The 14,679-nt window shown below is 38.7% G+C and overlaps 1 protein-coding gene across 1 annotated transcript; it reads left to right on the top strand.

Annotated features, from left to right (window-relative positions):
* Positions 1–349: 349 nt before the first annotated feature.
* On the top strand, positions 350–11,013 carry LOC133419488 (gastrula zinc finger protein XlCGF57.1-like). The gene is made up of 3 exons (XM_061708679.1): positions 350–501; positions 6,312–7,132; positions 7,825–11,013. Exons 1-3 carry the CDS (start codon positions 432–434, stop codon positions 8,392–8,394), a joined length of 1,461 nt encoding a protein of 486 aa, XP_061564663.1. The 5' UTR covers positions 350–431; the 3' UTR covers positions 8,395–11,013.
* The last annotated feature ends 3,666 nt before the right edge of the window (positions 11,014–14,679 follow it).

Here is a 14,679-nt window from a genome sequence, read left to right as displayed (position 1 = left end):
ATTCAGCGGTTGGATACATTTTATTAATCAATTTAAAATGAGTTTCCTTGACTTTGGGGGGAATAAAGAGCCATTTGATATAGTTTGAGTGGTTTTTTTTAGTGTAGACAAACTTGTAGACAAAGTGTAGACAAACAGTGAGTGAAGTGTCAGAATATAAACCTCTTTGATAATAGTCGTTAAATGATCTCAACTTAAAGACAGCACTTATAAACTTGTTTGTTTATTGTTTTAAATCACTTCCTTGACGGAAAACTACAAAAGCAGGTCCTGCGGTTTCCATGGCGACGGAACATAGAGGTGTCCGCGCATGCGCCTGACCGTAAAAACGGAGCGAATGCCACTACAATGAAAACATAAGGCCCCGCTGGTCCGAACCGAACCTGCAGCGGTTCCCGGGACTCGACCAGGGTTCGGTTCCTGCAGGAATCATGTCCAAGGAGGAACCGCAGAGACCCGGGTCCGGGTCCGGGTCGGGGAACCGGGACCGAGCTGGGACCGGTAAGAGAAACATTAGGGGGTTTGGAGGGTCGAGCTAACGGCTAACGGGGGTTAGGGGGGATGGTTCTGGTTCTGGTGGTGGTTCTGATGGACAAAGGTCCAGGTCCGAGGAGTTTGCAGTGACAGAAAGGAGACAGGAGAAAAGTGGAGAAATTAAAAGACAGTGATGGAGCCGCGGAGGAGATAGAGGAGCTGCATGTAAATAACAGCAATGAATAGATTTGTGGTCAAGACTCCTGAAACGAGACCAGAACCAGGTTTATCCCCCCCTTCTAGTCCATGTTCCAGACCAGATATCAGCACCACTCAAGGTGACCAAACTTACTTGTGATTTTTGAAAAGATCTATGTCTATAGATGATATTCTGGTATAAAACCTTCCTGAGTGACAGCTGGATCAGAGTTATCAGCAGTGTTGGGGTAGTTACTTAAAAAAAGTAATCCATTACATATTAATAGTTACTTTAAAAAAAGTAATCCCTTACACTACTTAGTTACTGTTTGCTGAAAGTAACTAGTTACATTACTAGTTACATTACTTTTGGATTACTCCGCAATATCACCTGAGCTGCACCAGAACTCGATTGCCAATGAACAACATTTACAGGACTGTCTCAGAAAATTAGAATATTGTGATTTTCTGTAATGCAATTACAAAAACAAAAATGTCATATATTCTGGATTCATTACAAATCAACTGAAATATTGCAAGCCTTTTATTATTTTAATATTGCTGATCATGGTTTACAGCTTAAGAAAACTCAAATATCCTATCTCAAAAAATTATAATATTCTGGGAATCTTAATCTTAAACTGTAAACCATAATCAGCAATATTAATATAATAAAAGGCTTGCAATATTTCAGTTGATTTGTAATGAATCCAGAATGTATGACATTTTTGTTTTTGTAATTGCATTACAGAAAATAAAGAACTTTATCACGATATTCTAATTTTCTGAGACAGTCCTGTAGTTGGAACCGTATTACTGCAGTGCCCAGATCCCAGATCAGCACAGAGGTGTGTTCGTAAAGTGTGTTCGAATGTTATAAAAGAATTTCAACACAACGAAGCTGATAAGACATTTGAAAGTTTCTCACACGAAGGAGGATATTGAGTTGCCAAAGTTGGCTGCCGCTAAGGCAGAGACATAAAAGCAGCAACGCCGCTAACTCCGCTAACCGTAACATAGACCTATAAATGACAGCAAGAAAAATAAAGAACTGCATCGTAAGGTAATGGATTCATACATTTTGATGATCAGCTGCTTTTTGTTGTAGAAAACATCTCAACATTTCAGTCAGTGCGTTTACATGGGAAGTTTACTTCCTCTTTAATTCAGAATTAAAATTAAATCCAATTTAAAATGAGTAAAAATTACCATGTAAACACCTAATTCCAAATGAAAATGGCCATTCCGAATTAAACTTAATTCCGAAGTAAGTGGCTGGTTTATTCCGATTTTAAATCTAAATAGTATAATTTCAGATCATGTTTACACTCATTCCTCTTTAAATTAATTCTGGTCTTTCTTTCTGCTCGTTCCCTCGCCCGTCTTATATATAAGTTTCAAGATGCAGCAGCAGTAAATGCTGGTCAAGAGCAGAGAACATTTATTTAATAAATAGAAATCATTAAAAGAACAGATGGAAACAGGAAACATCAACATGGTGATCTTTTCAAAGTTGTAGCGGCTAAGTTAGTTTTTCTTCCGGTAGTTTAACTTCCGGTCCCCCCCCTATCCAATCAGAACCTTCCCAACCCCCAGACCTGGAGAGGAATTGGAGAAAGACCAGCAAACGTGTTTCCATGGAAACCTCCATTCAGAATTACTATTTCCATGTAAAGTGGAAGGAAAATAGTTTAATTCGAAATTATTTAATTTGGAATAATTAATTCTGAATTAAAAAACATTATGTAACCGTGGCCAATGACAGTTCAGACCACAGGAAGGTTCGATGGGGAGTTTTACTGGTTTTGAAGCAATTCTCAATGTCTGAAACTGGTCCGAGTCTAGCCTAGCCTAGCATAGCATCATCTAAACCCAGATATTAGCGACCGATCGCACCGATTAAGATTTTGATGGCCGATCAATGATCACCAAAATCAGTCCGATATTGGCCCGAATATAAGACGACCCCCTCTTTTTCAAGTTTGAAAAAAGACTTTCTGAACACCAAATTACATTTTTATACAGAAAATAATTACAGTACATCTGAAACAAGTGATTATAGCAATATATTCAAGAGAAAAAGCATGTTATTTTGCCTCATTCAAATCAATCATCTCGAAGTTTGCATCATAACTTCCGGTTAACCTGCCGATCTTCCACCCACTTTTCTCCAGATTGGAGAAACTACGTTTCTCCATTTTCTGTTATCTCTTCTCTTATTTTTTTCTATTTTCTTTCTTATCGCTATTTTTTATTTTTCTTCTTTGTGACAGGCGTTCGCTTTGGCCTGGGGAGTTAAGTTCAGCATTCGCTTTAAAAATATCTGGCGCCATCTAGCGTTGTGAATGGGTATAACGTCTAGACCCCGAATGTAAGACGACCCCCACTTTTTCAGTCTCATTTCAATGCAAAAAACACAGTCTTATATTCGAGCCAATACGGTAAATGCCGATCACAGCGTGAAATCCATAAATTCTTCAATATTGTTGTGTCATTTACACAACATTGACATTGTATTATTAGGTATAAAAATGAGGAGATGAGAAAGTAGCATGAATTGACCACTGTTTTATTTCAGGCCGACGCAATATTTCACTCTAGAGATTCATAGAGATGATTAAGACTCGTGTAGTTTACTAGCTTCAGCTTCCTGTGGTAATAATTATGTACAACATGTGACCAACACAGACAACAGCAGACATGTCACTCTCTTAGAGTTGATACAAGTTGTAAACTATAAACCTTAGTTTTCCTGTGGAAAGAGGAATTCAACCTTAAAATAAAAAATGAATTATCAAAGCTTTAGCGATAGCATCCGACGCGTGTGAGGAAACTTGTGAGTGAAGCAAAACTCTTCACACTAGAATCCAAATGACTCGCGAAGCGACTGACACGACTGTCGTCCTGCGTGAGGCTTTGGATGTGACTGTTTATATTCTGGTAAAACTCAGGCGGACATTTATCAGTGAAATATTTACTACTCTGCAGCGCGAACCGCGGATCCAAGCTGCTAACAACGTTTAAACCCAATGTCTTCTAGAACAGAAAGAGGGTGATGATCAATATGAATCCATTACCTGATGATGTAGTTCTTTATTTTTCTTGCTGTTGCTGCTCTCGTTTACAGGTGAGTTAGTGGCATTGCTGCACGCTACTATTGTTTCTCTGCTTTAGCAGCAGCCAACTTTGTAAACTCAATATACTCCTTGATGTGAGAAACTTACAAATGTCTTATCAGCTTCGCTGTGTTGAAATTGTTTTGTAAACTTCCTCCTCGGAGTATCTCCTTTGGACCTTGCAAACCGTTGTCCGTTTCGGACATTTTAAAAACTCCCATAACAATGACGCCATTTTCAGTGTTGATGTTTTGTAGAGACTGCCATGCCCCCTTAGGAGACCTAAAGACCGATAGGTTTATTATCGGCCGACGCCGATTGATCGCTGCATCTCTAATATAGACACAGATACAGCTTTTCCACCCCTGGTTCTGGTTCACAATTCGTTCAACTAGGAGCCAGCTGAAAACCGGTTTGTTTTTCCACAGCTCGGGTGCTAAGATGAGCCACGTCAGTTACGTCTCTGCAAACGTCAGAATTCATTTTTATTCATATTAGTAGTTTATTTCGTTGGGAACTTGGAGTTTGAGTTGATGCCATCTAATTTTTTTTTTTTTTTTTTTTAAGATTTTTTTTTTGGGCTCTAGTGGCCCTTTATTGAAGTTGCAGACTGGAAAGGGGTAGAGAGAGAGAATGGGGATGACATGCAGCAAAGGTGCGCAGGCCGGGATTCGAACCTGCGACCGCTGCAGCAGGAGGACTGTAGCCTCAGTATATGAGCCGCTGCTTAACCCACTGCACCACCGAGCGGCTCAATGCCATCTAATTTTAAAAGAACTGTTTTTTGATTTCTAATTTCTCAACTAAAATATACGTCAGTCACATGACGTCATCATCAATATTCATTTTTCATTCCTTCATCGCCAACGTCGCCGGTTCACCTTCGTGCTTGATATGTGGCAAGAAGTATCGAACAACAAAAAAATGTAACGTTGAAAGACACTTTCAAAACAAGCGCTTTGCATTTGCTGGAAAATACCCAACCGAACCGGAACTGCTACGAAAAGCTGAAGAGAGCAAACTATCTTTCAAGAAGTGGATTAACCTCCCAACAGTCAACACTGCTGGTGTTGTGGCTCTGGAGGTCGTAACGAGGGGGAATATTTGAAAGATTCGTTCATAAAAATACCAGAGCATCTATTCTTTTATTCATCTATTATTTTATATTTATTTTTAAAGCTGCAGCTACATTTTTTATTTATATTAAATTTGGGGTAGTTTTTATTTTGCTTTTACACAAATATAGACTTAAATAGGCTTACAGTTCACAGTTTTTAATGTATTTAAAAGTACGCCTACAAATGCACACTGCACTTCTGTTGTTATATTTAGTGGTTGTAACAGCTACAATAAAAAAAACATGAAAATCTATTTTTTTATTTTTTTTTATTTTTGCGGCTCCTGACAATTTCTTTTGTAGAAATGGGGGCAAAATGGCTCTTTTGATAATTTTTGATACTAACTTTTGATAATAAAGAGTTGGCAGCAAAGAGCAAAGAGTTGGCCCACTCCCAAAGAGCAAAGAGTTGGCCCACTCCCAACCCCCCCTAGTCCTAGTTTTCCCCCCCTAGTCCTAGTTTTCAGTCCTACCCTAAATTTTGCGCGTTCCCGTGAGGGTAGTGGTGTCCCAATTCCTCTTTGCATGTAGGGCTAGTGTGTATGAATGGAGCCCTTCACAGCGAGGGATTTCAGATACTGACTCGCGACCGAGGGCTAGAGAAATTTCCAAGAATGCTTTACGTCGTCATTTTCAGACTGAATCAAACAAAAAAACATGGCGGACATTTCTTATTTTTTTGTGAATAAAATAAATATTTTGAGTTAGTTTCTGCATAAAAATGCGTTTTGATTACATTTCTAGCGAGAAATATATATTTTACTTTCATAATATTCACTCAGTGAATGTACATAGTCACTCGCTTGCCCGTTGTTGCGTTGTATCTTCAGATCACGCCAGAATAAAGGCTGATTTATGGTTCCGCGTTACACCAACGCAGAGCCTACGGCGTAGGTTACGTGGCGACACGCGCCGTACGCCGTACCCTACGCCGTAGGCCATGCGTTGATTTAACACAGAACCATAAATCGCCGGTGGCTCTTCTCATCCCTGAAAACTTAACAGAAAAATTTCTTACCAGGCGTTATTTGGATAAACTGAGCCCAGGTTGGGGATCTTAACGGTTACTTTTACGCCTGAAAAATATTAAAACTTAATAAAGTAGCATATTAACAGCGCTACAGCGGAAATTAAAACAGCTTTTAGCTCTGGGCTTCCTGATATGGTGTGACGTTTGTGCAAACGTAACTACGCAGTCACTTACGTACCCGAACGTAAACCACGCAGTGACGTAGCAAGTGGTGTCCCAATCCCTAGGGAACATTACAAGGGCCCTACTCATTTTTAGGGCTAGTGGTAGAAAGTAGTATAGGGATTGGCCCTTGGTGCTACCTTAGAACCTGTTCTTCTAGCCCGGACCCAGTTCTTTGTCAGTGCTAACACTGTGTTTTCCGTATTTCTTGCAGACGTCCAGCAGGCGTTGATCGTTAAAGAAGAGGTTTCCCGGAGTTCAAACCCGGATTATAACGATACAGAAACCGTCCACATCAAGGAGGAAGAGGAGGAGCTCTGGACCGGTCCGGACCAAGAACCGTTCCACAACCCGAGCGAATACTCGGGCCTCCCCTTCACCATCGTCACCGTGAAGACCGAGGACTTGGACGAAGACGAACCTCAGTGTTCCCACGCCGGAGAGGCGGAGCCTCCGGCCACCTTAGTCAAGTGGATAAAGACGGAGATCGACGGAGGCGACTGTCGGAGACTGGAACTCGTTAGCAAGAACCTCGACGGACAGGCGTCGGACTCCTCCGGTACCGCGGCCAGTAACGAGGAAGACGACTGGCAGGAACCGCTGTCGGACGCTAGAAACGACGCCGACGACGGGGCCAAGGCCAAGTCGGGTTTAAGCGGTAATTTACCCGTTAAAAAACCCTTCAGCTGTACGGAGTGCGGGAAACAGTTTCTTTACAAACAGTCTCTGAAACGACACATGAGACGCAACACGGAGAAAAGTTCCAGCTCCAGCTGCTTCGCCAGTCCCAAATGTTCCGAAGTGCCGCTAAACGTCGATCAACTAAAGACTAAAGTTCACACGGGGAAGAAGAAGTTCGGCTGCGAGGATTGTGGTAAAACCTTCAGAGACCATTTTAGCCTAAAGTCGCACATGCGGGTTCACTCGGAGGAGAAACCGTTCGGCTGCAACGACTGCGGGAAAAGCTTCAAGCACGAGCACAACCTGAAGATCCACATGAGGATCCACACGGGGGAGATGCCGTTCGGCTGCGAGGTTTGTTTTATTTAGGATCCCCGTTAGCATTAGCAACAGCGTTAGCTATTCCTGGGGAAACTGATGGTTGGATGGATGGATGGATGGATGGATGAAAAGTCGAAATGTTGAGAATGAGATTAATGTTGAAGTACAATTTCGAGAAAAAAGTCGAAATGTCGACATTTCGACTTTTTTCTCGACATTTTGACTTTTTTCTCAACATTTACTTTTTTCTCTATTTCAAATTTTTTCTCAACATTTCAAATTTTTTCTCGAAATTGTACTTCAACATTATTCTTGACATTTCGACTTTTTTTTAACATTTAGACTTTTTTCTCAACATTTTGACTTTTTTCTCGAAATTGTACTTCAACATTTTTTCTCGACATTTTGACTTTTTTCTCGACATTTTGACTTTTTTTCAACATTTTGACTTTTTTTCAACATTTCAAATTTTTTCTCGAGATTGTACTTCAACATTATTCTCGACATTTTGACTTTTCTTAACATTTCGACTTTTTTCTCAACATTTCGACTTTTCTCTCGACATTTTGACTTTTTTTAACATTTAGACTTTTTTCTCGACATTTCGACTTTTTTCTCAAAGTGCATAATGAAAAAAAAATCCTCCTCTAAAATATTATTTTTTAAATTTTTTTTTCTCCTGCCCTAATACTTTTGCATTTATTATAACTCATCCATTCATTCAGGTGTGCGGGAAAAGGTTCAAGCACCAGCACAACCTGAAGACGCACATGAGGATCCACACGGGCGAGAAGCCCTTCGTCTGCGACATCTGCGGCAAACGAGCAAGGCACCAGAACAACCTGAAGACGCACATGATCGTGCACAAGGGGGAGCGACCGTTCGGCTGCGACCTCTGCGGGAAAAGCTTCAACCGTAAAACCAGCCTTCGGGCGCACATGACGGTCCACACGGGCGAGAAACCGTACGGCTGCGAGATCTGCGGGAAATGCTACAAGAGGAAGACGCACCTGAGGACTCACATGACGGTGCACACGGAGGAGAAACCCTTCGGCTGCGAGGTCTGCGGGAAGAGGTTCAACCGTAAGACGCACCTGGGGACGCACATGGCCGTCCACACGGGCGAGAAGCCGTACAGCTGCGACTTCTGCGGGAAAAGGTTCACGCGCAAGACTCACCTGGACTCGCACATCACGGTTCACACGGGGGAGAAACCGTTCGGTTGTGGCGTCTGCGGACAAGAGTTTACACAACAGGGGAGTTTGAACCGACACATGAGGTTCCACCTGGGATAGAGGATGAATGGATGGATGATGGATGAATGATGGATGATGGATGGATGATCGAATGATGGATGGATGATGGATGAATGGATGGATGATGGATGGATGGATGGATGGATGGATGGATGGATGAATGATGGATGGATGGATGAATGATGGATGGATGGATGATTGATGGGTGGATGAATTATGAATGGATGGCTGGATCATTGATGGATGGATGGATGATGGATCGATCTGCACCAAGGCTTTTATTTTGAAAGTCCTCCACCCCAAGTGAGTCTGAGGAAACCATCGTGATTATGTCACAACTTTAATTCTTCTTCTTAATGTAACATTAAGATTCATTTGTTCATTTTCCTCCTCGTGGTTTCGCTCAGCGCCGGTTGTTTCTAATCGAGACTCCGTCTAGCGGTTTTAAACGTCTGAACGGCTAATTCTCGTCAAAAAAGGAGGAAGAATGTCTTCGTACGGCACTTTGACTCACGGTTCGGAAAGCTTTCGAGTCACAGAGAGGTAGCTAGCAATGAAACGAGCACATTTACACGAGAGTCAACCGAAATCAAGCGAAATAGGAGCATTAAAAACACAGAAACACTAGTTATGTTGAATGAAATCGAGATTGTTTGCTTAAGAAAAACAAAAAAACAGACCCAGATCTGCATCTCGTCCAGAAGAATGTACTCGTCTGATCGTGAGAGAGTTAACGACACGGTTGGACTAAACCATATATGCACTAATAATTAATAATTAATTACTGAATTAATATGTTATCGTCATGTCTATGTTTAAGAAAAGATTAAAGGTATGAAGACTGGTTAATTTAAACCGTTTATTTCAGTGTTTGCTTAGTTTTCTCTGTAATAACGACGTTAAATAAAAGGATCGTCTAGCTAGCTTTAGCTTCAGATTAGCCGTACATGTAGATCTGAATTATCAAATCTAATTAATTATCTTATTAATTACTAAATTAATACCTAAGCTAAAGCTAATACCTTAAAAGTCGGAGTAAAGACTAAAGTAAAGAATTTGTTTTCTTTGAAAATTACGCTACGGTAAAGCGTTGCTGGGAACATGCTAGCTTTAGCTTTAGAGGGCCGTACATGTGGATCTGAATTATTTAATTTGATGAATCTCCAAAGCTGATACGCTAAAAGTTCACGACAAAACAGTTTTCTCTTTAACTTTTGAATAACTGCGTTATAAATTAAATAAAAAAATTAGCCGTACATGTGGATCTGAATTATCTTATCTAATTAATTACTAAATTAATCTCCAAAGCTGCTCGCCTCAGCTGATACCCTAAAAGTCGGAGTAAAGACTAAAGTAAAGAATTTGTTTTCTTTGAAAATGACGCTACAGGAAGGCGTTTTGCTAGGAACATGCTAGCTTTAGCTTCAGATTAGCCGTACATGTGGATCTGAATTATCTAATTTAATTAATTTACTCCAAAGCTGATTCTCTAAAAGTTTGCGACAAAACAGTCGGAAAGTCGCAAATAATTTGTTTTCATTGAAAATGATGCTAAGGGAAAGTGTTGCTAGGAACATGCTAGCTTTAGCTTCAATTAGCCGTACATTGGGATCTGAATTATTTAATTTAATTAATCTCCAAAGCTGATACGCTAAAAGTTCACGACCAAACAGTCAGAGTAAAGACTGAAGTAAAGAATTTGTTTTCTTTGAAAATGACGCTACGGTAAAGCGTCGCTAGGAACATGCTAGTGTTAGCTTCAATTAGCCGTACATGTGGATCTGAATTATCTAATTATCTAATTAATTTACTCCAAAACTGATACTCTAATAGGTCACGACAAAAACAGTCCGATTAAAGACTAAAGTAAAGAATTTGTTTTCTTTGAAAATGACGCTACAGGAAAGCGTTAGCTAGGAACATGCTAGGTTTTGGCCGTCGTTGACGGTGCTGCTTTTTATTTGTTTTGTTTTGTTTGAGTCGAGGTTCGGATGATGATTGATCAATTAGTGGGAGTTAAGGTCGTGAAGCTCCTCCCACATGTGACTTGTTCACAACTTCCTGTTTTTTACGCTTCGTCATTTAATCACAAACGCTCCAGAAAAACAGCGTGGTAGAAAAAACCTTTCAGAAATAAGTGTTTTATTTTGAAAAACCACCGACTTGTTTTGATTTAATTCAGTTATTTGAACCACACTCGTAATAATCCTACTTTAAATGCACAGATCTTTTATTTTACACTACTTCTGTTTGCTGTTGTCGTGTTTTGAAGTGCACTTATCCGTCATGACAATTGTTTTTTGTAACAGTGCTATTTATCATTTAGTGTTAATTCTTAGTTTCTTCGTAACTGTTTTCATTTCTTTATTGATGTTTTTCTCTCCCGACGAGGTAGAGAGTGTAACTTTGTTATCTTTTTATTTTGATTTATGTTTTATGGCGATGCGGGCGGAGCCTGCTGCTGGTGCACCGCCAAAATAAAAGTCAACGAGCACACAAGCGCTTTCATTTATTTATTTATGTTAAGGAAATGTGCTGGAGTTTGTTTTTTTTCATAATATTGTTATTTCTCATACGATGGAGTATTAGGGCCAAACTAAAACAAAAATAAGAATAAAGTCATAATGTTGCGAGAATAAAGTCGTAATAGAATAAAGTCGTTACAAGAATAAAGTCGTAATTTATGAGAACTCATAGTTCAGTTTAGCAAATGTATTTTTGTCTGAATATATATTAATGGTTAATACCATGTTGGTAAAAACCTAAGGCATATATATATATATATATATATATATATATATATATATATATATATATATACCGGTGTGTGTGTGTGTGTGTGTGTATATGTATATATATATATATGTGTATATGTATGTATATATATATATATATATATATATATATGCATTTTTAATACATATTTAATATATATATTTATTTTATTTATATATATATATATATATATATATATATATATATATACTTTTTTTTATTTGTAATTAACGACTAATTCATAAGTGAATAACAATAAATTACTGTAGATATGGACAATTTTATGTTTATGGATTTTTGCTTCACAGAGAAACAGGAGCTTTCATCGTAGAGGTTTTCATAGTAAAGATATTACAGAAAAAGAAATAAATAAATAAAAAATAAAAAATATAATAATAATAATTAACAAAAAAGAAATAATAATAAAATAATAATATATAATAAAAAAATAATAAAAATAAAAATAATAACAAAGAATAAAATATAATAAAACATAATACAATAATAAAATATATAATTATTAGAATAATAATAATTAATTATAACAATAAAAATGCTCTCTAAACCCAGATGACTAAACACACAAAGACGGTGCTGTTTCCCCCCTAGAAAAGGGAATCCCTCGTGAGAGGAATCTCCACTGAGTCTTGGGTTTGACTTCACGTGTTTCTGGTCCAGTGAGGGAGAACAATGATTGGTTGTTCTTCACTAGGAAGTTTGGAGATCTAGAGATGGTTTTAAACCCGAGAGGCAGCGGGGGGGTCGAGGGCGGATGGGGGGGGTTATTGGCTCGTGACTGGAGGAATAAAACACTGAAGTTACTGTTGTAGAATATTTGTCAGAAAGTCTGTGGAGCTTCATGTTGTTTGATGTCGTTTGGTTGGGAAGTCGATGAAAAGGAAAATGCTGTTTATTATACATATATAACCTAATTACATATACCTAATCTAATTATATATATCTTTAATTACATATATCTCATCTAATTACATATATAAGCTATGATCTAATTACATGTGTTTTATCTAATTACATATATATAATCTATTTAGATACATGTATACCTAATCTAATTACATATATCTAATCTAATTAAATATATAAACTATAATCTAATTACACATCTAATTATATATATATATATATATATATATATATATATATATATATATATATATATATATATATATATTTATATCAAATCTAAATACATATATAGAAATATCATTACTTATATATATAATCTGATTATATACCTAATCTAATTCCATGTATCTTTATTATGTATATATATATATAATCTAATCTAATCTAATCACATATATCTAATCTGATTAAACATATCTAATCCCAGAACGATCATCTGCTGCCCCCTGGTGGTGAAACCGGAGAACTGCAGGTAAGAATCAATCTCTGCAAGAAAGAAAGGATTGTCGTGGAAAAACCTATTTAAAAAAACCCATTAAAGTCTCTTTAACTGGTTCTTTCCAACCAGGTGAATAGCTGGACTGAAACTGAGTGTCTAAGTTACCAAGAATCAGACTTGAAAAAAACATTCTTATGATTCAAGTAGAATTTTCCACCACAGAAGCAAATAACTTTTCTTTTTCTGTTGTGATCATGAACCCGACTTCACCTGAGGCCCCGTAATAATAATAATAATAATAATAATAATAATAATAATGATGATGATGATGATGATGATGATGATAATAATAATAAGTGAATTTAAAAGTTAGACGTTGCAGCTTTGTTCTCACAACTTTACACGTTAGTAATGACGTCATTTCTGGGCGTTTTCTTGTTCAACAATATTATGAAATCAGAAGTTCGGATTTTTTTTGTGGAGTTTTATGATCCCTTTAACAATTGTGGTTTATCCTTAAATGATCCCAGTTTCCAATCCTGCTGTTAAATGAAGCCTCTGTTAACTTTTATATCATTATTATCATCATTATTATTATTATTACATCTTGAATTACAATTTTAGATTCCCAAACGGACTCATTTCCACCTTAAGAAGCACAGATGAAAGCCAGGTCCACCTTAAACAGGCGTAAACTTAATAAAATATGCATTTTAATGACCAAATAAATGAATAAATAAAAGGCTCAGAGGGTCTATACTTGAGGGAAACTCAATACTTTATCTGATGTCTCAGGAAAAATGCAAATATTTGTGTTTCTCAGCCTCTTCAGATGCATTTAACCTTTGTGCTGTCTTAGGGTCAAGGAAGAAGGGAGGAAAGAAGGAAGGAAGGAAGGAAGGAAGGAAGGAAGGAAGGAAGGAAGGAAGGAAGGAAGGAAGGAAGGAAGGAAGGAAGGAAGGAAGGAAGGAAGGAAGGAAGGAAGGAAGGAAGGAAGGAAGGAAGGAAGGAAGGAAGGAAGGAAGGAAGGAAGGAAGGGAGAAAGGAAGGGAGAAAGGAAGGGAAAAAGGAAGGAAAGAAGGAAGGAAGGAAGGAAGGAAGGAAGGGAGAAAAGAAGGAAGGAAGGAAGGGAGAAAGAAAAGAAGGAAGGAAGGAAGGAAGGAAGAAAAGAGGAAGGGAAGAAGGAAGGAAGGAAGGCAGAAAGGAAGGAAGGAAGGAAGGAAGGAAGGAAGGAAGGAAGGAAGGAAGGAAGGAAGGAAGGGAGGGAGAAAGGAAGGGAGAAAGGAAGGGAGAAAGGAAGGAAAGAAGGAAGGAAGGAAGGGAGAAAAGAAGGAAGGAAGGAAGGGAGAAAGAAAGGAAGGAAGGAAGGAAGGAAGGAAGGAAGGAAGGAAGGAAGGAAGGAAGGAAGGAAGGGAGAAAGGAAGGGAGAAAGGAAGGAAAGAAGGAAGGAAGGAAGGAAGGAAGGGAGAAAAGAAGGAAGGAAGGAAGGGAGAAAGAAAAGAAGGAAGGAAGGAAGGAAGAAAAGAGGAAGGGAAGAAGGAAGGAAGGAAGAAGGAAGGAAGGCAGAAAGGAAGGAAGGAAGGAAGGAAGGAAGGAAGGGAGAAAAGAAGGAAGGAAGGAAGGAAGGGAGAAAAGAAGGAAGGAAGGAAGGAAGGAAGAAAAGAGGAAGGGAAGGAAGGAAGGAAGGAAGGAAGGAAGGAAGGAAGGAAGGAAGGAAGGAAGGCAGGAAGGAAGGAAGGAAGGAAGGAAGGAAGGAAGGAAGGAAGGAAGGAAGGAAGGAAGGAAGGAAGGAAGGAAGGAAGGAAGGAAGGAAGGGAGAAAAGAAGGAAGGAAGGAAGGAAGGCAGAAAGGAAGGAAGGAAGGAAGGAAGGAAGGCAGAAAGGAAGGAAGGAAGGAAGGAAGGGAGAAGAAGGAAGGAAGGAAGGGAAGGGAGAAAGAAAGGAAGGAAGGAAGGAAGGAAGGAAGGAAGGAAGGAAGGAAGGAAGAAAAGAGGAAGGGAAGAAGGAAGGAAGGAAAGAAGGAAGGGAAGAAGGAAGGAAGGAAAGAAGGAAGGAAGGAGAAAGGAAGGGAGAAAAGAAGGAAGGAAGGAAGGGAGAAAGAAAGGAAGGAAGGAAGGAAGGAAAGAAGGAAGGAAGGAAGGAAGGAAGGAAGGGAGAAAGAAAAGAAGGAAGGAAGGAAGGAAG

Source organism: Cololabis saira, chromosome 19 (genome assembly GCF_033807715.1).
Source record: "Cololabis saira isolate AMF1-May2022 chromosome 19, fColSai1.1, whole genome shotgun sequence".
NCBI classification, from domain to species: Eukaryota; Metazoa; Chordata; class Actinopteri; order Beloniformes; family Belonidae; genus Cololabis; species Cololabis saira.
Note: the sequence above shows the minus strand (reverse complement) of the source record. Positions and strands in the feature narration are given on the sequence as shown.